The sequence below is a fragment of the Staurois parvus genome, unplaced genomic scaffold (genome assembly GCF_062004578.1).
Source record: "Staurois parvus isolate SC_StPar_1 unplaced genomic scaffold, SC_StPar_1.0 ptg001466l, whole genome shotgun sequence".
Taxonomy (NCBI): domain Eukaryota; kingdom Metazoa; phylum Chordata; class Amphibia; order Anura; family Ranidae; genus Staurois; species Staurois parvus.
In genome coordinates, this window is record NW_028319262.1 from 51,166 (window position 1) to 74,301 (window position 23,136).

The window sequence follows — 23,136 nt, forward strand, 5'->3', positions numbered from 1 at the left end:
AAAGAAGCCAACAGCTCCATCTGCAGGCTGCATTAAAAAAAATTCAAATTTTTTTTTAATCCAGTAAAAATGAAAAATTGCGTAATTTTTTGACTTCCTGTATTTTTTTTTTAGTCTTATATACGAATACGAGTTACGAATGGAAGGAAATTAATTTCAGATTCATTCGTTATGTTACGATTCAGAGATTCTTATGGATCCACCTCCATCCGAACCAAAACAAGTAGGAATCTTACTTGCCGTATTTTACGCTCCATAAGACGCACTCCCCCCCCCCCCCCAAACAATGGGGGGAAATGTTTGTGCGTCTTATGGAGAGAATATGGAGCGTCCGGCCCGGTATTCCCTTCCCATGTTAGAATACCGGGCCGGTCGCTCAACTCTTCTCTGCAGACCTCCAGCGGTCCTACCTGTTCCTCGGTCCAGCGGTGTCCTCAGTCTTCTCTCCCCGGCGTCAGCATGGGCACCCGGCTGTGACAGCTTGCGGCTTCACAGCCGGGTGCCCACTGCGCATGCGTGAAAAGCTCCGCGCTTTGTGATTGGCCATGTCATCTTCTGGGACCTGTCACGTGTCCCAAAAGATTACAGGGAGGGAGGGGGGAAGGACAACTTCGCCGGAAGTGGGAGCGAGTGCCTGTCAGATTTGGGTACCCGCTCCCCCCCCGTGCTCCCCAAAGGTCTGCAGTCTCTGGTCATCTCCTGTACTGTGTCCGCAGTCTCTGGTCATCTCCTGTACTGTGTCCGCAGTCTCTGGTCATCTCCTGTACTGTGTCCGCAGTCTCTGGTCATCTCCTGTACTGTGTCCGCAGTCTCTGGTCATCTCCTGTACTGTGTCCGCAGTCTCTGGTCATCTCCTGTACTGTGTCCGCAGTCTCTGGTCATCTCCTGTACTGTGTCCGCAGTCTCTGGTCATCTCCTGTACTGTGTCCGCAGTCTCTGGTCATCTCCTCTACTGTGTCCGCAGTCTCTGGTCATCTCCTCTACTGTGTCCGCAGTCTCTGGTCATCTCCTCTACTGTGTCCGCAGTCTCTGGTCATCTCCTCTACTGTGTCCGCAGTCTCTGGTCATCTCCTCTACTGTGTCCGCAGTCTCTGGTCATCTCCTCTACTGTGTCCGCAGTCTCTGGTCATCTCCTCTACTGTGTCCGCAGTCTCTGGTCATCTCCTCTACTGTGTCCGCAGTCTCTGGTCATCTCCTCTACTGTGTCCGCAGTCTCTGGTCATCTCCTCTACTGTGTCCGCAGTCTCTGGTCATCTCCTCTACTGTGTCCGCAGTCTCTGGTCATCTCCTCTACTGTGTCCGCAGTCTCTGGTCATCCCCTGTACTGTGTCCGCAGTCTCTGGTCATCTCCTGTACTGTGTCTGCAGTCTCTGGTCATCTCCTGTACTGTGTCCGCAGTCTCTGGTCATCTCCTGTACTGTGTCCGCAGTCTCTGGTCATCTCCTGTACTATGTCCGCAGTCTCTGGTCATCCCCTGTACTATGTCCGCAGTCTCTGGTCATCCCCTGTACTGTGTCCGCAGTCTCTGGTCATCTCCTGTACTGTGTCCGCAGTCTCTGGTCATCCCCTGTACTATGTCCGCAGTCTCTGGTCATCTCCTGTACTGTGTCCGCAGTCTCTGGTCATCTCCTGTACTATGTCCGCAGTCTCTGGTCATCTCCTGTACTGTGTCCGCAGTCTCTGGTCATCCCCTGTACTATATCCGCAGTCTCTGGTCATCCCCTGTACTATATCCGCAGTCTCCGGTCATCTCCTGTACTGTGTCCGCAGTCTCTGGTCATCCCCTGTACTGTGTCCACAGTCTCTGGTCATCTCCTGTACTATGTCTGCAGTCCATTGGTTCACAATATTTTTTTTCCGGTTTTCCTTCTCTAAAATCCAGATGCGTCTTATGGAGCGAAAAATACGGTATTTCACGTTTATACCTTCCTGCATTTGCTGCAATACGTTTCCATTTCATTTGCAGTGCATTTTTTTTTTGTAAATAAAAATGAAAAATGTTAATGCAAAAAGAAAAATCGGCCGATTATTCAACCGCCAAAGACTACCGTGCCGCTCGCATCTGAATAAAACGAATGAATCCGAATCAATTTGGATCATTCGTTATGTCCCGTTATTTTAGATGCTTCAAACATCACCAAAAAAGGCCCAAACTATCGCATCCTGTCATCCGAAGGAGTTCACGGTTTTCGTTACAATGTATTTCAGACTCATTGCAATGTGTTACTATTGTGATTTGGATCCCACGCCTAGAGATCAGGTATACGGGCAGCAGGAGAGGTAATTATTAAAGATCTTTAATGTGGAGATTCCCAAAACTTTTAGCAACGAGAGGGAAGGTCTGCTTTTTGGGACTTGGAAGTTTTCCAAATACTAGAAGGTTGCACTCTTGAAAAGTAAAACCGCGAGACATTTGATCAGAATAATGCAACGCAAAAAGCTTCGAACGTTCGTTTTTAATTGTTGATTTGGCGCTGCATGAATCAGGCGGTACGGTGGACGGCCGTATAGGCAGTGCAGGAAGGAGACAAGGAGTTAAGTGTGCTGCAGATGAGGACTAAGGGGGCCAGCGGTGATTAAATCCCCCCCCACCTTATAAACAGTATTACCGCTGCCACCGCAGGGTGACTCAATGGTCATGTTCCAGGGCGTGAGAAACCTTCAAGCCAATTAGCTGCTCTTAATAAGTTATGGAAGTGCCACGGCTGGTTGTAGAGATTCCACTAAACAACATCACAGGACAGATGTGTGAAATTGTCAGGACAACACCCTCCATCCAGACAGATAGAGGGGCTAGTGGTTAGCATTCCTGCCTTGTAGCACTGGGGCCCTTGGGGCCAGGACGCTAGTTGCGGGGAGTTTGCATGTTCTTCCTGTGCTTGCGTGGGTTTCCTCCCGGTACTCCAGTTTCCTCCCGCACTCCAAGGACATGCTGGTAAGTTAACCCCTTCCCTACCGGGCACTTCTACCCCCTTCCTGCCCAGGCCAGTTTTCACCTTTCAGTGCTGTTGCACTTTGAATGACAATTGCGTGGTCATGCTACACTGTACCCATATGAAGTTTGTATAATTTTTTCACACAAATAGAGCTTTCTTTTGGTGGTATTTATTTGCCACTGAGGGTTTTATTTTTTGCACAATAAAAAAAAAAAAAAAAAAAAAAAAAAAGGGTTTCTTTGTTTCTGTTATAAAAGTTTGCAAACACGTAATTTTCCTCCTTCACTGATGTGTGTTGATGAGGCTGCACTGATACGCAGCACTAATGGGCATTGATAGACAACACTGATGGGCACTGATGAGGCGGCGCTGGTGGGCATTGATGAGGAGGCACTGATATGCAGCAATGATGGGCACTGATGAGCGGCACTGATATGCAGCAATGATGGGCACGGATGCACTGATATGCAGCAATGATGGGCACTGATGATGCGCTGATATGCAGCAATGATGGGCACTGATGATGCGCTGATATGCAGCAATGATGGGCACTGATGATGCGCTGATATGCAGCAATGATGGGCACTGATGATGCACTGATATGCAGCAATGATGGGCACTGATGATGCACTGATATGCAGCAATGATGGGCACTGATGAGTGGCACTGATGATGCACTGATATACAGCAATGATGGGCACTGATATGCAGCACTGATGGGCACTGATGGGCACTGATATGCAGCAATGATGGGCACGGATGATGCACTGATATACAGCAATGATGGGCACTGATATACAGCAATGATGGGCACTGATGAGCGGCACTGATGATGCACTGATATACAGCAATGATGGGCACTGATATACAGCAATGATGGGCACTGATATACAGCAATGATGGGCACTGATATGCAGCAATGATGGGCACTGATGATGCACTGATATACAGCAATGATGGGCACTGATATACAGCAATGATGGGCACTGATGAGCGGCACTGACTGGCGGCACTAATGGACGCTGACAGACGGCACTGCTGGGTGACAGTGATGGGCGGCACTGATGATGCACTGATATGCAGCAATGATGGGCACTGATGAGCGGCACTGATGATGCACTGATATGCAGCAATGATGGGCACTGATATACAGCAATGATGGGCACTGATATGCAGCAATGATGGGCACTGATGATGCACTGATATACAGCAATGATGGGCACTGATATACAGCAATGATGGGCACTGATATGCAGCAATGATGGGCACTGATGATGCACTGATATACAGCAATGATGGGCACTGATATACAGCAATGATGGGCACTGATGAGCGGCACTGACTGGCGGCACTAATGGACGCTGACAGACGGCACTGCTGGGTGACAGTGATGGGTGGCACTGCTGGGCGGCACTGATAATTAGGACACTGATCATCCATGCCCTGATCAGAGCAGATCTCCCCTATCACATTTGCCGGTTATCTGCAGTACTTTGCTCATGCTGTGACAGTGAGGAATGTGCAGACGATAACCGGCAACTGTATTTACCTGGTGCTGTGCCATTGGACAAAGCTGATCACATGGTAAAAGGGCGCTGTGATTGACCTTTTACCTCATAACATGAACAGCTTTGTCCGCAGGATACAGTGATCACCGACAGCGCCGGGTGCACACCGCTGGGGGCACGCAGGGGGCATGTTCTGGGAGGACGTCCATGGACGCCCTCCCAGGACTGGACAACTGCGCTGTACCCGTCTTTTGGCTATAGCGCGGTCGGGAAGCGGTTAATTGTCTAAACTGGCCCTACTATGTGTATGAATGAATGTGAGATATGGAACTTAAGCAGAAGTGCTTTTTATTATCTTCCTCCCCCTCCTGTAACACTTTCTTTTTTTTAAGGAAGTGTATTCCCATTTCTGACAGGTACCTGCTCCATTTTTGCTTAGATCACCTAGGCCAGGGATGGGCAAACTGTGGCCCTCCAGCTGTTGTGGAACTACAAGTCCCATCATGCCTCTGCAAGTCATGATGCAACTGTCAGCCTTTCAATGCCTCATGGGACATGTAGTTCCATGACAGCTGGAGGGCCGCAGTTGCCCACCCCTGACCTAGGCGATCTGATAGGAAGTTTTTGCCACCCCATACAACTCCCCCCCCCGCAACCTTCTGGTCCCAGAAGGCTGCTGGTCTATGAAAAATACGCAACTCGACTCGCGCATTCACAGCGTGACCCTGCAGGATGTCCAAGCTGGCTTCCCACATCCAAAATGGCAGCGCCAGCGACCTAAAGACCAACAAATAACTGAACTAGGTGAGGACCGCGATAGATTCCTGCACTGGCAAGTACGTGTTTATTAAAGAATCAGCAACTACAGTATTTGCACAGTATTTTTTTTTTTCAGACCGAAGTACCACTTTAACCCCTTGACACCGACGTCACACAAATATGCGGCCTCACAGATCTGGCTTTTTTCCGTGCGGCCGCATATTTGTGTACCTGTCTTTGTGCCGGGAGAGCACTGCACACTCCCAGCACAAAGACCGCGGTGTCACTGAGAGCCCCGAGTCCTGTTCTAATGAACAGGACCCGGGACTCCCGATTCCGGGTCACATGATCGCTGTGATAGCCTCTGATTGGCTATCACAATGATCAGTCACTGTACAGCCGGGCCCCCTTGTTTTTTTTCTCTCTCTATGAATGGAGAAGAAAGATACATTGTATCTCTCTAACTCCTGGCATAGAGAGAAAAAAAAAGTTAGTTTGTAAAAAAATTTGTAAAAAAAAAAAGTTTGTAAAAAAAAAAAAGAAAAAAAAAAATATAAATAAATATTAGAAAATAAAATAAAAATAAAATAAAAAAAATACCATAAATAAATAGAAAATAAAAGAAAAAAAATACCTAGATCAAGCTTTGATCTAGTTCAGTACCAGGGTTAGTGTTTGGGTCAAGGTCAAGGTCAAAAGTCAGGATTTAAAAAAAAATTGGTATCAGTGTCGGCGTGTTTTAGGTAACAAAAAAAAAAAAAAGACAAAAACAAAATGCGCACTATTGTTTCTGGGCTGTACTACGGATACAAACAACAAATAACATACACATATATGGTATCGCTGCGATCGTCAAGAGCTGGAGAATTTATTTTGGGTTGTTCTTTGGTGGTAGGTTATGGTAGTAACAAGAAACACACAGCTAAATAAAAAAAAATGATTTTTTTTTTTACTATTTTGGGCCAGTTTTCCTTTGCTAATAAAAAAAAAAATCAGGAGATATCCATTACCATTTACCACCAAATGAAAGCCCAATTTGTCCTGAAAAAAACGCGGTATAATCCACCTGGATGTACAAAGTAGTTGTGATGATATGGACGGTTTTACTAACACATGTTAATGTTGCAAAATTGTGCTTAGGCGTTAAGATTTGTTTTACCCTTAGGTGTGAAGGGGTTATCTTGTACGCTCCTTGAGGACAGGGACTGATGTACAATGTGTAAAAATGCTAAATTGTTGGCACTATATAAATTCCTGACATAAATACAGGGAGTCAAATGTGAGATAAGACTTGGCAGATGTGCTGAAATCACAGCCTGAGAAATGCCATCCTTGCCGTGGCAGGAAAGAAAAGCCATCCTTGCAGTGGCAGGAAAGAAAAGCCATCCTTGCCGTGGCAGGAAAGAAACGCCATCCTTGCCGTGGCAGGAAAGAAACGCCATCCTTGCCGTGGCAGGAAAGAAACGCCATCCTTGCCGTGGCAGGAAAGAAACGCCATCCTTGCCGTGGCAGGAAAGAAACGCCATCCTTGCCGTGGCAGGAAAGAAACGCCATCCTTGCCGTGGCAGGAAAGAAACGCCATCCTTGCCGTGGCAGGAAAGAAACGCCATCCTTGCCGTGGCAGGAAAGAAACGCAATCCTTGCCGTGGCAAGAAAGGAACCCCATCCTTGAAGTGGCAGGACAGAAACCCCATCCTTGAAGTGGTAGGAAAGAAACGCCATCCTTGAAGTGGCAGGAAAGAAACGCCATCCTTGAAGTGGCAGGAAAGAAACCCCATCCTTGAAGTGGTAGGAAAGAAACCCCATCCTTGAAGTGGCAGGAAAGAAACGCCATCCTTCCTGTGGCAGGAAAGAAACGCCATCCTTCCTGTGGCAGGAAAGAAACGCCATCCTTCCCGTGGCAGGAAAGAAACCCCATCCTTGCAGTGGCAAAAAAGAAACGCCATCCTTCCTGTGGCAGGAAAGAAACGCCATCCTTCCCGTGGCAGGAAAGAAACGCCATCCTTGAAGTGGCAGGACAGAAACCCCATCCTTGAAGTGGTAGGAAAGAAACCCCATCCTTGCCGTGGCAGGAAAGAAACCCCATCCTTGCCGTGGCAGGAAAGAAACGTCATCCTTGCCGTGGCAGGAAAGAAACGTCATCCTTGCCGTGGCAGGAAAGAAATGCCATCCTTGCCGTGGCAGGAAAGAAACCCCATCCTTGCCGTGGCAGGAAAGAAACGCCATCCTTCCCGTGGCAGGAAAGAATCGCCATCCTTGCAGTGGCAAGAAAGAAACGCCATCCTTCCCGTGGCAGGAAAGGAACCCCATCCTTGAAGTGGCAGGATAGAAACCCCATCCTTGCTGCGGCAGGACAGAAACCCCATCCTTGCTGCGGCAGGACAGAAACCCCATCCTTGAAGTGGCAGGAAGATGCAACCCTATATACAGTATGTATGACCAGCACTGTGGCATACAGACCCTCAGACTGGTGCCCCCCAGGGCAGTATCTGTGCTGAGCTCTTCCCCAAACTGTGTGGACTTCTCTGGATGTTAACGACGCCTTCCACAACCGTAAACATACCACCAGTTTAAAAGCCTACACTACGAGGGATACAAGCGAGCATGCACTTGTGTAAATGTAGTGGGGAACATTAAAGGGATTATAAACCTTCACCTTGTAAAACCAGCCATTCGATTTGATATAAAAACAAAAAAAAAAAAAAGTGATCATATTCCCTCTGTTCTCAGCTGCATAACAGCGGGGGGAGGAAAACAGCAGCACACTGGTCTTCCCAGTGAATGACTGTGCAGAGGGGGCATGTCAGAACAGGTCTGATGATTGGAGGAGAGCTCCCAGCACAGCTAGAGTACTGATCATGCTGTGCTGTCATGTCTAGTGTGGTCAGTTTTATTAGGAAAGCAGAGGGACTGGCGGGCCTACCAGGGATTTCAAACAACGGAAGCAATACAAAGAACAGGAGACTTTTTCATACAAGTACATGGTACAGCCGGCGCATATCGGGAATATGAAACGTTGGATTTACATACTCTTAAAAGCAAAAATATTTAGTACTGGTGTACCTCGGTTTATGAATTTAATCCATTCTCTGGGATGTTTCATATTGCGAAAAAGTCGTAACCCGAAACGCGGTTTCCCATAGGAATGCATTAAAAAAACTATTAATCCGTTCCGGAGGTCAGAAAAAAAGTTTTAAAAAAGTGGCTGTCACTATAGTTCAGTGCCAGTTCTTAAATGTCATTACCGGCATTTTGTTTTTCTTCACTATAGCTCAGAGAATCAGCTGTCACTGTCCCCACAGATAAAAGAAACAAAGTTTCCTGTTAGTTTATTTCCTGCGTTAAAGGGAACAAAGTTTCCTTTTAGTTCATTTCCCCGCGTAAAAGAAACAAAGTTTCCTTTTAGTTTATTTACCCGCGTAAAAGAAACAACGTTTCCTTTTAGTTCATTACCCAACGTAAAAGAAACAAAGTTTCCTTTTAGTTCATTTCCCGTGTAAAAGAAACAAAGTTTCCTTTTAGTTTATTTCCCCGCGTAAAAGAAACAAAGTTTCCTTTTCGTTTATTTCCCCACAAAAAAGAAACAAACTTTCATTTTAGTTCATTTCCCCACGTAAAACAAACAAAGTTTCCTTTTAGTTTATTTCCCCACGAAAAAGAAAAAAAAGTTTCCTTTTAGTTTATTTCCCCGTGTAAAAGAAACAACGTTTCCTTTTAGTTTATTTCCCCGCGAAAAAGAAAACGTTTCCTGTTAGTTCATTTCCCCATGTTAAAAGGAACAATGTTTCCTTCTAGTTTGTTTCCTGAGATAAAAGAAACAAAGTCTCCATTAGCTCCAGAGAAAGTGACAGCTAATTCCGTGAGTTATAGTGAAGAAAAAAAAAAGCCAGCAATTGCATTAAAAAATTGGCACCGACCTACACTTCGTATTACGAAAAAAATTCGTAAACCAGTGCATTATTTTCAATGGATTTTCATTCGTAAACTAAAAATTCCGTTAACCGAGGCGTTCGTAAACTGAGGTACACCTGTAATTATTTTTATCATCTTTACAGGTTTGCATGAACAACGTGTCACATTATACAGCAACAGCGTCGTTTTTCTGAGATGCTCCTCATTATATCAACAAAGACAAAGTTCACCTTTTAGTAAAAAATGAATGCGTAATATTTTTGCAGGTAAACAAAAAAAAAGTATAAGTGCATGTATTATTTTTTTTTACAGGAGCCTGCAAAGCTACACTGATCTCAGGTGCAATGTCAGGCTCCTGCAGACACATCCTCCAGCTTTCTACCCGAACTTCTGAATAGCCTTTCACTTAGAAAGCCGCAGGATGTATGGATGGACTACGGGCGACTGAATGCAATGGATCATTGACAAGATCCTCACGTGTAGTTCTGGGATGATTCCTCACTGTTCTCATGATCATTGACACTCCACCAGGTGAGATCTTGCATGATGCACCAGACCTAGGGAGACTGACACTTGTTTTGTGTTTCTTCCATTTGTGAATGATTGCACCAACTGTTGTCACCTTCTCACCAAGCTGCTTGGCCATAGTTTGGTAGCCCAGTCCAGCCTTGTGTAGGTCTACAATCTTGTCCCCGACATCCTTGGACAGCTCTTTGGTCTTTGCCATGGTGGAGAGTTTGGAATCTGATGGTTTGATTGCTCCTGTGGACAGGTCTTTTATACAGGTAACAACATGAGATTAGCAGCACTCCCTTTAAGAGACTGCTTCTAATCTCAGCTTGTTACCTGTATGAAAGACACCTGGTAGCCAGAAATCCTGCTGAATGATAGGGGATCAAATACTTATTTCCCTCATGAACATGCAGATCAGTCATCATTTGTAAAAAAATTAAATATAAGTGCATTTATTATTTTTTTTTACAGGAGCCTGCAAAGCTGCACTGATCGCAGGTGCAATGTCAGGCTCCTGCAGAGACATCCTCCAGCTTTCTACCCGTACCTCTGTATGGCCTTTCAGTTAGAAAGCTGGAGGATGTCTGATTGGACTACGGGCGCGCTGATCAGCATGCTTGTGATCCACCGAAATACAAGGGACTGGTAGTCTATTCATTCACAGATTGCTGTGAATGAGTGACATGGCTGTGTGGGTGGAGCCCCACATTGTTATGCAGATTTCAAATATGACAGCAGCTGTGCCTGCTATCACAGGTCACAAGATTTCCTTTAGTACAGTTGGTATCAGCACAACGGACCCTTTAAATGAGATGCAAGATCCCTTGTCCTGATTGTTATAGAATTATAAAAAAAAAACAAATGTTTTGGGTTTTTACCTTTTTTTGCTCTTAGGACTCGGCCCAGACGCTGAGCTTCCTGCCTGCGGGATCCACCATGAGAGGAAATCTGGATTAGAACATTAGCTTCAGGTAAATCAAAGGATGTGTCTCCAACCTGGGGAACGGAACAGAGTACAGAAATCTTCAAAATCCACATGGAGGAGGAGGATGGTTTCTGACACCATTAACATATAGGCAGCATTTCACCAAACTGGGGATACAAAACCGCAAAAAAAAAGGGGGAAAAAAGGGAAAAAAGGGAAAAAAAGAGAAAAAAAAAGGAGAAAAAAAGGAGAAAAAAAGGAGAAAAAAAGGAGGAAAAAAGGAGGAAAAAAGGAGGAAAAAAGGAGGAAAAAAGGAGAAAAAAAGGAGAAAAAGGAGAGAAAAAAGGGGGGGGGGGAGGGGGGAAAAGGAGAAAAAAAGGAGAAAAAAAGGAGAAAAAAAGGAGAAAAAAAGGGAAAAAAAGGAGAGAAAAAAAGGGGGGGGGAGGGGGGAAAGGGAAGAAAATAAGGGGAAAAAAAGGGGGAAAAAAAAAGGGAAAAAAAGGAAAAAAAAAGGGGAAAAAAGGAAAAAAAAAAGGGGAGAAAAGGGGAAAAAAAAAGGAAAAAAAAAGGAAAAAGGGAAAAAAAAAAGGAAAAAGGGAAAAAAAAAGGAAAAAGGGAAAAAAAACGGAAAAAAAAAAAAAAGGATTGGGTTTCTGCAGGATACCAGGTGTCTTTCATACAGGTAACAAGCTGAGATTAGAAGCAGTCTCTTAAAGGGAGTGCTGCTAATCTCATTGTGTTACCTGTATAAAAGACACCTGTCCACAGGAGCAATCAAACCATCAGATTCCAAACTCTCCACCATGGCAAAGACCAAAGAGCTGTCCAAGGATGTCAGGGACAAGATGGTAGACCCTACACAAGGCTGGACTGGGCTACCAAACTATCGCCAAGCAGCTTGGTGAGAAGGTGACAACAGTTGGTGCAATCATTCACAAATGGAAGAAACACAAAACAAGTGTCAGTCTCCCTAGGTCTGGTGCACCATGCAAGATCTCATCTCGCGGAGTGTCAATGATCATGAGAACAGTGAGGAATCATCCCAGAACTACACGTGAGGATCTTGTCAATGATCTCCAGGCAGCTGGGACCGCAGTCACCAAGAAAACAATTGGTAACACACTACGCCGACAAGGACTGAAATCCTGCAGTGCCCGCAAGGTGCCTCTGCTCAAGAAAGCACATGTCCAGGCCCGTCTGAAGTCTGCTACTGAACATCTGAATGATGCAGAGGAGGACGGGTGGGAAGTGTTGTGGTCAGATGAGACCAAATCGAGCTCTTTGGCATCAACTCAACTCGCCGTGTTTGGAGGAGGAGGAAGGCTGCCTATGACCCCAAGAACACCATCCCAACTGTCATACATGGTGGTGGAAACATTTTGCTTTGGGGATGTTTTTCTGCTAAGGGGACAGGACAACTGAACCGCATCAAAGGGACGATGGACGGGGCAATGTACCCTCAAATCTTGGGTGAGAACCTTCTTCCTTCAGCCAGGGCATTGAAAATGGGTCGTGGATGGGTGTTCCAGCATGACAGTGACCCAAAACACACGGCCAAGGCAACAAAGGAGCGGCTCAAGAAGAAGTACATTAAGGTCCTGGAGTGACCTAGCCAGTCTCCAGACCTTAATCCGATTGAAAATCTGTGGAGGGAGCTGAATGTTCGAGTTGCCAAATGTCAGCCACCAAACCTTAAGAGGATCTGCCAAGAGGAGTGGGCCAAAAGCCCTCCTGAGATGTGTGCAAACCTGGGGGCCAACTCCAGGAAACGTCTGACCTCTGTGATTGCCAACAAGGGATTTGCCACCAAGTACTAAGTCATGTTTTGTGAAGGGGATCAAATCCTTATTTCCCTCATGAACATGCAGATCAGTCATCATTTGTTAGACGCATTTCTGCTGAATTTGTTGTTGCTATTCTGTCTCTCAGTGTTACAATACACTGAACAATCGATTTTTAGACCGATCATTTCTTTGTGAGGGGCAAACATTCAACATCAGCAGGGGAGCAAATACGCATTTCCTTCACTGTATGTGTTTGAGCGATCGGTGGAGGTGAGCCCTGTGTGTTCATTGGAGGTGAGACTGGTGGAACTGCCAGGTTGCAAAGGTTTTACGTGCGACTGGGTCCTGAGGTTTCACCACTGTGGGGGGCCCAAGACAGCAGGAAAGGTCCCGCTGCAGGGGAAAAGAGCCACAGGATCAGTGGGAAGGGACCGATGGAAAGGAGCCCAGTGGGTCAGGGGGGCCCTTTGTGGTGTCTTGCATCGGGGCCCTGACGGTTCTAGTTACGTATCTGACACTTACACCATCTGGTTCTCTCACCCCTTTCACTCACCTTCGATATAAAGATGGTGTTTATTTTCGGATTGTGCTTGAAGTTCTGAAGGATCTGCATCCTCTCACCTTGGGAGGTCGGGCCGTAGATATAAGGCCTGAAAAATGAACAGAACCAACATTGAGGCAATATGCAGAGAAAAAGATATTAGAACGCATTAAAATTTCCTGTAAAAGTCAAACCTGGCCCCGCTCCCCATCCCCCGAAAGTGTCCCTATTGGCCCTTTCGGCTGGCTTTATGGTAACTTGCTGCATAGAATGTGTTAACGCAGAACATGCTAATGTGGCACTACATGCCTTGTGTGTGTACTGTGCAGTACTATGCGTGTTGTACAGATTCAGTAGTTGACATGACCCCGGCACTACGAAATACCACAACTCATACTGGGAGCCAGAGTGCATCTCTTCATAAAATGCTGCAGGTTCGGGTCGTCACGCGCGCCGAGATTTCGGGTCGTCACGCGCGCCGAGGTGCGCCAAACAGCCTATCCAATATGATTGAGCAGCTATGACACATGAAAGAGCTGACATGACCACAGCACTACGAAATACCACAACTCACACTGGGAGCCAGAGTGCATCTTTTCATAAAATGGTGCAGGTTCGGATTTTCATGCGCACCGAGGTTCGGATTTTCATGCGCACCGAGGTTCGGATTTTCATGCGCACCGAGGTTCGGATTTTCATGCGCACCGAGGTTCAGGTTTTCATGTGCACCGAGGTTCGGGCTTTCATGCGCACAAAGGTTCGGGTTTTCATGCGCACCGGGGTGAGCCAATCGGCCCATATTTATTTATTTCAGGTACTTATATAGCGCCATCAATTTACGCAGCGCTTTCCATATATATTGTACATTCACATCAGTCCCTAACCCTGAAGGGGTGTACAATCTAAGGTCCCTAACTCACATTCATACATACACATACTAGGGACAATTTAGACAGGAGCCAATTCACCTACCAGCATGTCTTTGGAGTGTGGAAGGAAACCGGAGTACCCGGAGGAAACCCATGTAGGTACAGGGAGAACATGCAAACTCCAGGTAGGTGGTGCCATGGTTGGGATTTGAACCGACGACCCGAGTACTTTATTTACTTGCAAAATTTTCTATGAAAAACTTTTTTTTCAAAATTTTTGGACTTTTTCGTTTATATAGCAAAAAAAAAAAAAAAATCCCACTGGTGAGTAAATACCAGCAAAATAAGGTTTTATCTGTCTCAAAAAAATGCTAAATAATTCATATGGGTGCAGTGTTGCATGACCGCGCAATTGTCATTCAAAGTGTGATAGCACTGAAAGCTGAAAATTGGCCTGGACAGGAAGGGGGGAAAGCGTCCGGACTGGAAGGGGGGGGAAAGCGTCCGGACTGGAAGGGGGGGGAAAGCGTCCGGACTGGAAGGGGGGGAAAGCGTCCGGACTGGAAGGGGGTGAAAGAGATAAAGATCCACTCACACTTGCCAAATTTCATGCAAATTTCATGTTAATCTCTTGCTCCAGAGTCCTGTCTGTCGTTTTCTGCCAAAAGTGCAACACACACACGTGTTATTTCTTCGACTACTCCGTATAGACCGAGTCCGCTAGTCTGCGGCCCAAGAGAGTGCAAGTCAGAACCTGCTCGAGCACAAATGGCTGTGCGACTCACTACCATAGGGCTAGCAGCAGGCATTCTGGAAATAAACTTGTCAACCTCCTACCAGGGGCGGACTGACAACTCATGGGGCCCCCAGGCAATAGGGGATCATGGGGCCCCTGTGTCCTTGCCCAAACTCAAAAAAGCCTATGAAAAAGGTACCAGGGGCATCTCATGGGGCCCCCTACTGACCCCGGGCCCTTGGGCAGTGCCTGAGTTTCCAAATGGTCAGTCCGCCCCTGCCTCCTACCTTCCATCGCCAACTAAATGCTGGGATCTCATGCACTGGGGTAAAACATCCAGGGTGCATGAAGCCTAAATAAAATAGTTGACAATGTCAGAGTTTTTGAATGTCATATGATGCTTTACACGAGATAACTTCATATAACACTTTGAGTAAGTCTGAGACTACCCTGTCTATAGGGCAGTGGTGGGCAACCAATCCCGTCTTGTTTAATTTCCTTAACTCTATGACAACGCTGTTCATTTTGCAGTGAAATCACACGGCAGTGTTGTCACCCTATAGCAGGGGTGGGCAACTGTGGCCCTCCAGCTGTTGTAGAACTACAAGTCCCATGAGGCATTGCAAAACTGACAGTTACACGCATGACTCCCAAAGGCATGATGGGACTTGTAGTTCACCAACAGCTGGCAGGCCACAGTTGCCCACCCCTGCTATAGGGTGACAACACTGCCGTGTGATTTCACTGCAAAATGAACAGCGTTGTCATAGAGTTAAGGAAATTAAACAAGACGGGATCTAATGATAGAATCGACGGGTAATAAAACTATACCATGGGGGACTCAGAAGTCTCATCTTCAGCCAAACCTTCCCTGTGAGTTGGTCTGTGTTGGGGAACGGAGGATGGGCAGCTCCGGGGCCCCAAAGTGGGATGTAAATGTGACACTTTATAAAACTCAGAGGCTCCAGCTCACCGTCTGCCCACTTGCACGGAACAGTGATCACACCAAACTGACATTCCTCGAGTTGCATTTCTAATCTCCTCTCAGACAGATTAAAGGGTCTCACACAGGATCCATCTCAGCTGGAATTCCGCACAAAGCAGAACTTAAATGACTGGAAATTGCACCTGGAAATCAATACTGCGGGCAGAAAATAAAAGATTGCCAGACGAATTATGATTTTTTTTTTTTCCTCAGCATTGAAACTTTCCATCTGGGAACTAGAAAAAAATAAATGGGTGCATGAGACAAAAAAACAAAACCCGAACACAATCTGCTCTCATCTCTATGGGTCAGCGGATGGGGGATACAAGTGGTCATGGATGAAGCAGATTATCTGCAGCAAAACGTTGAGGGATATTTCATCTGAAATCAGGCAGTCATTAGGGGGCTTTAATAGTCGCTGTGTTGACCCCCCCCAAACAAAGAGGGGGGGGTTGGCACCTACATGGGCCACCCGCATCTGTCTAATGCAGGCCATAGACGAGTCGAAAATCGGCCGAAAAAAAAAAAAAAAAAAAAAGAATCGGACAATATTCGCACCGTTAGTGGTCGGCCATTTTTTGGGGTTTTGGCACATTTTTTTTTTTTTATCGGTCAAGTTGGAAAATTTGCGGCCGATTTTCCCAGCAATGGTGGGCAAATCGGCCAATCGTTTTACCGATAAAAAAATCTGTGCATGAGCATTGACCTGCAAGAAGAAGAAAAAGAAGAAGAAGAAAAAGAAGAAAATGAAGAAGAAAATGAAGAAGAAAAAGAAGAAAATGAAGAAGAAAAAGAAGAAAATGAAGAAGAAAAAGAAGAAAATGAAGAAGAAAAAGAAGAAGAATTCCAGTCCGCTATTATATTTTATATGAAAAGTTTTGCGGTTGCAACAATGTATCCATTTGTATCTGAATAAAAACATCTGTATCCAAAATGGATACAACCGCAAGACTTTTTCATGTAAAACATAATAGCGGAGCTCTCTGCAAGGGACAGAAGTAAAAATGCCGGCCGTAGACGGGGCGAAAATCGGCTGATTTTTTTTACCGTTGGTGGTAACAACGGCCGATTGAACGACCAATGTTTTGTTTTTTGGTTTTTTTTAAACGGACGGTTTTCGACCTACCTATGGCTTGCATAAATGTGTCATCTTCACAGACTGCCAGATTCTGGGGGAAGTGTTTTTATTTATTTATTTCAGGTACTTATATAGCGCCGTCAATTTACGCAGCTCTTTACATATATATTGTACATTCACATCAGTCCCTAACCCTCAAGGGGCGTACAATCTAAGTTCCCTAACCCTCAAGGGACGTATAATCTAAGGTCCCTAACCCTCAAGGGGCGTACAATCTAAGGTCCCTAACCCTCAAGGGGTGTACAATCTAAGGTCCCTAACTCACATTCATACATACACATACTAGGGACAATTTAGACAGGAGCCAATTCACCTACCAGCATGTCTGTGGAGTGTGGGAGGAAACCGGAGTACCGGGAGGAAACCCACGCAGGCGCAGGGAGAACATGCAAACTCCAGACAGGAGGTGCTGTGGTTTGGGTTAGAACCAATGACCTGAGTACTGCCAGGAGGAAGTGCTAACCATTTAGCCACTGTGCTGCCCATATTTTTGTGCTGCTTTTTCACTCTATGGAGGGGTGAGAAGCTTGGAAATTCGGCCATCCAGTGAGGATGCTTACGAAAGTGGATAAGAGGTGCTGGAACCTGGAAGATTCTGCATTTGGTGGTTCCAATGTAGAAAATCTGACTGTTGGGTTGGAAGCTTCTGCACACCGTAAGGCCGCCAGTCACCATGGATTGTGATATGGATGAAAGTAATTTGAAGTGAAGTGCCACATTGTGATGTTCAAATCCAACACAGGTTTATTCCAATGGCTAATTGTTTGCAAATTCCAACATGTTTCGGGGCTGTACCTCCTCCCCTTCATCAGGGCCAACAAGTAACATAAAGGGCCCTTTAACACGGGCGTTCCATATGACACCCATGTATTTCTATAGACTAGTGGATGTAAATGGATGATCATTCATTTAATGCCTACATCGGTTAACATCCGTTTCTTTGAATGGAAGAAAACCCTAGTCTTCTTCCCCAAAAAAAGACCCAGAACAGATGAAAAACAGATGTAAATGGACGTACAGCGGACATACGGTTCGTTTTTGCATTGGTAAAGGATGTGAAAAAAAAAAACAGATGTGAACTGATGAAAAACAGAAGCGAACTGACGAAAAGCGGATGCGAACTGACGAAAAGCGGATGTGAACTGACGAAAAGCGGATGTGAACTGACGAAAAGCGGATGTGAACTGACGAAAAGCGGATGTGAACTGATGCAAAACAGATGTGAACTGATGCAAAACAGATGTGAACTGATGCAAAACAGATGTGAACTGATGCAAAACAGATGTGAACTGATGCAAAACAGATGTGAACTGATGCAAAACAGATGTGAACTGATGCAAAACCGATGTGAACTGATGCAAAACCAATGTGAACTGATGCAAAACCGATGTGAACTGATGCAAAACCGATGTGAACTGATGAAAAGCGAAAGTGAACTGATAAAAACGAAAGTGAACTGACAAAAAGCGGATGTGAACTGACAAAAAGCGGATGTGAACTGACAAAAAGCGGATGTGAACTGACGAAAAGCGGATGTGAACTGACGAAAAACGGATGTGAACTGACGAAAAACGGATGTGAACTGACGAAAAACGGATGTGAACTGACGAAAAACGGATGTGAACTGATGAAAAAACGAAAGTGAACTGATGAAAAGCGGATGTGAACTGATGAAAAGCGGATGTGAACTGACGAAAAGCGGATGTGAACTGACGAAAAGCGGATGTGAACTGACGAAAACCGGATGTGAACTGACGAAAACCGGATGTGAACTGACGAAAAACGGATATGAACTGATGAAAAACGGATGCGAACTGATGAAAAACAGATGCGAACTGATGAAAAACAGATGCGAACTGACGAAAAACGGATGCGAACTGATGAAAAAACGAAAGTGAACTGATGAAAAGCGGATGTGAACTGACGAAAAGCGGATGTGAACTGACGAAAAGCGGATGTGAACTGACGAAAAGCGGATGTGAACTGACGAAAAGCGGATGTGAACTGACGAAAAGCGGATGTGAACTGACGAAAAGCGGATGTGAACTGACGAAAAACGGATATGAACTGATGCAAACCGTGTGTGTATACACATATATACATACACACACCAGCTAGAGAACAGCGATAGTAAATCAGAACCACTTGCAGAATTGAGTGATAATGATTCGTGGGGGAAATTCCTCATCAGACACTGAAAACGATTCTGCGACTTTGCTCAGCGATGTGCGAACTTGGCGCTCTATTTCAAATTTCAGTGTTTTTGGTTTGATTATATTATTGAATTAAATGTATTATTATATTATTTTTTATGATTATTTATTAAATTATAATTTATGATTTCGTGTTTCAAATTTTATCATCCCCGGGATGTTTACTAGACTCTTGTTCGGACAGATTTCAGTGAGTTATTCCTAAAAATTACAGGCCTACAATAATAAAAAAAAAAAAAAAAAAAAAGATATTTCCATGCAAAAAAAGTACCGCTTTGAGCACAGAAATACTGACATAATCAGACCGCTAGGGAGGCTACAGCATCACCCATGGATATTTTTAAGTACCGCAATTTCACGCCATTCCATGAGCGTGCACAATTTTAAAGCGTGACATGTTGGGTATCTATTTACTTGCCGTAACATCCATATTTTACAAAAAAAATGGGGGTATATATTGCTTTTTTTAATCAAAGTGTATTTGTTTTCCCAAAAAGTATGTATTCATTTTTAAAAACTTCGCATTTCGGTTTCGGTTTTTGGCCAAGTGCATTTTGAATGTTTGTTTTTGGCACCAGAATTTTCATTTCGGTGCACCACTATGAAATACACATTCTTTTGGCAGGCAAAACAGCCATCTATAAATTTAATTTGTGTATTTGGTCCTAATTTTTTTTTTTAAGTCCGCGAACGTGCGAAAAACGAAAAACCCGTAAGTGTTCACAAAAAACGTGCAAGTGCAAAACGCCACACAAAAAAGTGCACTTAGGGGTGTGCTTTGTCCTTCCCCCGAAGGGGATGGACCTCTACCCTGATCCCCCGGGGCACGAAGCTCCTGACAGGGACAAGGTTCCCATTTGGTCCACCTAGCCAAAAGACCAGGCGGACCCCGTTCCTTGTGGCCAGCCGAAGCCAGTCGCTCAGTACTTGGTAAGGGGGCTCTCCCGAAGAGAAAATCCCCTAGGGACAGGGGAGGAAGGATCCAAAAGGCCACACATCCTCCCCCTAGACTTCAGGGTAGGCCCGAGGACCCACACCCTCCATCCTGAAATAAAACACACACAAAAGTGAAAAGTGACAAACGTGGGAGAAAATAAATTAAATAAATAAGTGGCCGTGCAGATTGTGCACTGACCAGGCCCTGAGGCCCATAGTAAAAATTGCCCAGGACTTAGCCAAAAGGCCCGGTCCTAAAAGGCGCAGTGCAGAAAAAGTGTTGAAACAGTGACCATGTGCCTTTTCATACGTTGGGTCCCACACCCAAGTGTTACTAAGAGCACCCCTGAGGAGACCACTCTCAGGGGGCACTGGTTCGCGGACTCTCTGCCTCCCCGGCCCCTGGCCAGACAAGGTAGATCCGTTCAAACAGGAGGAACTGGGCCCCTCCGGTTTTCCAGGGGGAATTACTCCCGGGCCCAAGCAGTCTGTGGGCACCTCGGTTTCTGTTCCAGCCTGTACTAACCATCAGGACCCCCATCCTACCAGCAGGGGTACTATACAACCAGTCATCCCCGCAAGCAGGAATGATGGTGGAGCGCCCCTACTGGACACTGATAGGAACAGATACTACACTTGATCTTAACCAAAAGGCCGAGAAGCGATTAATTTGTGTATTTGGTCCTATTGCCTGGAGTTCAGCTCAATTTTAAAGTCCGCAAACGTGCAAACTACAACGAAAAACCCGTAAGTGTTTCACAAAAAAGTGCAAGTGCAAAAACACCACACAAAAAGTGCACTTAGGGGTGTGCTTTGTCCCCGAAGGGGTTGGACCATTACCCTGATCCCCCGGGGCACGAAGCTCCTGACGGGGACAAGGTTCCCATTTGGTCCTCCTGACCAGAAGACCTGGTGGACCACCGTTCCTTATGTCCAGCCGAAGCCGGACATCCAGTACTTGGTCAGGGGGCTTTCCCGAAGAGAAAACCCCCTAGGGATCAGGGGAGGAAGGAACCAAAAGGCCACACATCCTCCCCCTAGACTTCAGGGCAGGCCCGAGGACCCACACCCTCCATCCTGTGAAGAAAAACACACACATAAGTAAAAGGTGACAAACGTGGGAGTGAATAAATAAATAAATAATTAAATAAATCAAATAAATCTATAAAAATAATAAAGTGGTCGTGCCGAATTGTGCACTGACCAGGCCCTGAGGCCTGTAGCAAACAAATTGCCCAGGACTTGGCCAAAAGGCCCGGTCCTAGAGGCGCAGTGCAGAAAGTGTTTAAACGCAGTGACCATGTGCTCTTTCACAACGTTGGGGTCCCACACTCAAGTGTTACTAAGAGCACCCCTGAGGCGACCACTCTCAGGGGGCACTGGTTCGCGGACTCTCTGCCTCCCGGCCCCTGGCCAGACAAGGTAGATCTGTTCAAATCAGGAGGAACTGGGCCCCTCCGGTTTTCCAGGGGGAATTACTCCGGGTCCCAACAGCCTGTGGGCACCTCAGTTTCTGTTCCAGCCTGTACTAACCATCAGGACCCCCATCCTACCAGCAGGGGTACTATACAACCAATCATCCCCGCAAGCAGGAATAATGGTGGAGCGCCCCTACTGGACACTGATAAGAACACATACTACACTGGATCTTAGCCAAAAGGCCGAGAAGCGATTAATTTGTGTATTTGGTCCTATTTTTTTTTTTTTTTTTTTAAGTCTGCAAACGTGCAAACTAGAACGAAAAACCCGTAAGTGTTTCACAAAAAAGGGATTGGACCACTACCCTGATCCCCCGGGGCACGAAGCTCCTGACAGGGACAAGGTTCCAGTTTGGTCCTCCTGGCCAAAAGGCCTGGTGGACCACCTTTCCTTATGTCCAGCCGAAGCCGGACATCCAGTACTTGGTCGGGGGGCTCTCCCGAAGAGAAAACCCCCCAGGGAAAGGGGAGGAAGGAACCAAAAGGCCACACATCCTCCCCCTAGACTTCAGGGCAGGCCCGAGGACCCACACCCTCCATCCTGTGAGAAAAACACACACATAAGTAAAAGTGACAAACGTGGGGTGAGAAAAAATAAATAAATAATTAAATAATCTATAAAAATAATAAAAAAGTGTTGTGCCCAAATTGTGCACTGACCAGGCCCTTAGGCCTGTAGCAAAAAAATTGCCCAGGACTTGGCCAAAAGGCCCGGTCCTAGAGGCGTAGTGCAAAAAGTGTTTTAAACTCGGTGACCATGTGCTCTTTCACAACGTGGGGTCCCACACCCAAGTGCTACTCAGAGCACCCCTGAGGCGACTACTCAGGGGGCACTGTGTTTGCGGACTTTCTGCCTCCTCAGCCCCTGGCCAGACCAAGGTAGATCCGTCCAAATCAGGAGGTACTTGGTCCTTCCAGTTTTCTCAGGGGAATTACTCCCAGGGCCCCAGCTTAACTTGTGGCGCTCCCCAGTTTCTGTCCCCCCAGTACTAGCCTTCCAGACCCCCATCATACCAGTGAGGGTACTATACAACAGCCATCCCCGCAAAGCTAGAATGGCCGGGAGCACCCCCATTGGACACTGATAAGAACAGATACTACACTTGATCTTAGCCAAAAGGCGGAGAAGCGATGGAGTTCAGCTCTATAGCCCAGACAAGCACCAACTCTGCCTACGTAAACCCCTTTAGAATGCTCACACTACTGAGGGCTATTTAAACCCAGGGAGACTGACGGGCGTGCTTATAAAACATTTGCTCCACCTAATTACATCTTGTTGACACCACACTGCTGGCACCCTATAAACAGAATAGTGGCCTTTAAATAGACAATTGAAGGATCTACTTTCCTTACAAAGCCAGCGGTGGCTCCTATTTATAGCTCAACAGAAAGAGAAAAAAGAAAAAAAAAAAAAAAAGGAAATTGAGATTTCCCAAATTGGTTGCAAAGGCCTTTCTTTCAAAGTGAATGGCGGCCCACGAATCTCAGGCAAAAATAAGATCCTCCTGCCCTCCACCTCCAGGAGACTGCCAGCCAACACAAGGACCCCCTTGAAGCCGTTGCCTAAAATACAAAGTAACTATTCATGGTTAAAACCGCTCACAACCCCCCCCCCCCCCCGAATCTCGTTGAGATGCAGGTCCACTTACTTGTTTAGTCGGATGGCGTACTCCTTAAGAGCAAACACATTATCTGCAAACACAATTATTTTGTCATTTCTTCTTTCATGAAACTTTATCAGGAACTGGCAAGCACGAAACTTATTCGGATTCATGGTGTACAAAAGAATCCGCTTCTTTGTCTTGATGGCCACATATTCCCTATAGAATTCGGGCGACATAGGGCACCAGACCTGCGGAGGGAAGACAAGGCAGGGAGCACGGCCTGGTTAACGGAAGTTGGG

The 23,136-nt window shown here is 45.9% G+C and overlaps 1 protein-coding gene and 3 pseudogenes across 2 annotated transcripts in view; all 4 read right to left on the bottom strand.

Annotated features, from left to right (window-relative positions):
• ERCC3 (ERCC excision repair 3, TFIIH core complex helicase subunit) overlaps window positions 1–23,136 on the bottom strand; it is an 88,606-nt gene that overhangs the window by 15,710 nt on the left and 49,760 nt on the right. For both annotated transcript variants that reach the window (XM_089662395.1, XM_089662394.1), the window contains exons 10-12: window positions 22,883–23,085; window positions 12,891–12,987; window positions 10,507–10,624 (exon numbers count right to left, since the gene is read on the bottom strand). In XM_089662395.1, coding sequence (XP_089518521.1) covers window positions 10,507–10,624; window positions 12,891–12,987; window positions 22,883–23,085 — 418 coding nt within the window. The remainder of the gene's footprint in view (window positions 1–10,506; window positions 10,625–12,890; window positions 12,988–22,882; window positions 23,086–23,136) is intronic.
• Window positions 20,305–20,421, bottom strand: LOC149435814 (U2 spliceosomal RNA; annotated as a pseudogene).
• On the bottom strand, window positions 21,312–21,428 carry LOC149435815 (U2 spliceosomal RNA; annotated as a pseudogene).
• Window positions 22,251–22,366, bottom strand: LOC149435816 (U2 spliceosomal RNA; annotated as a pseudogene).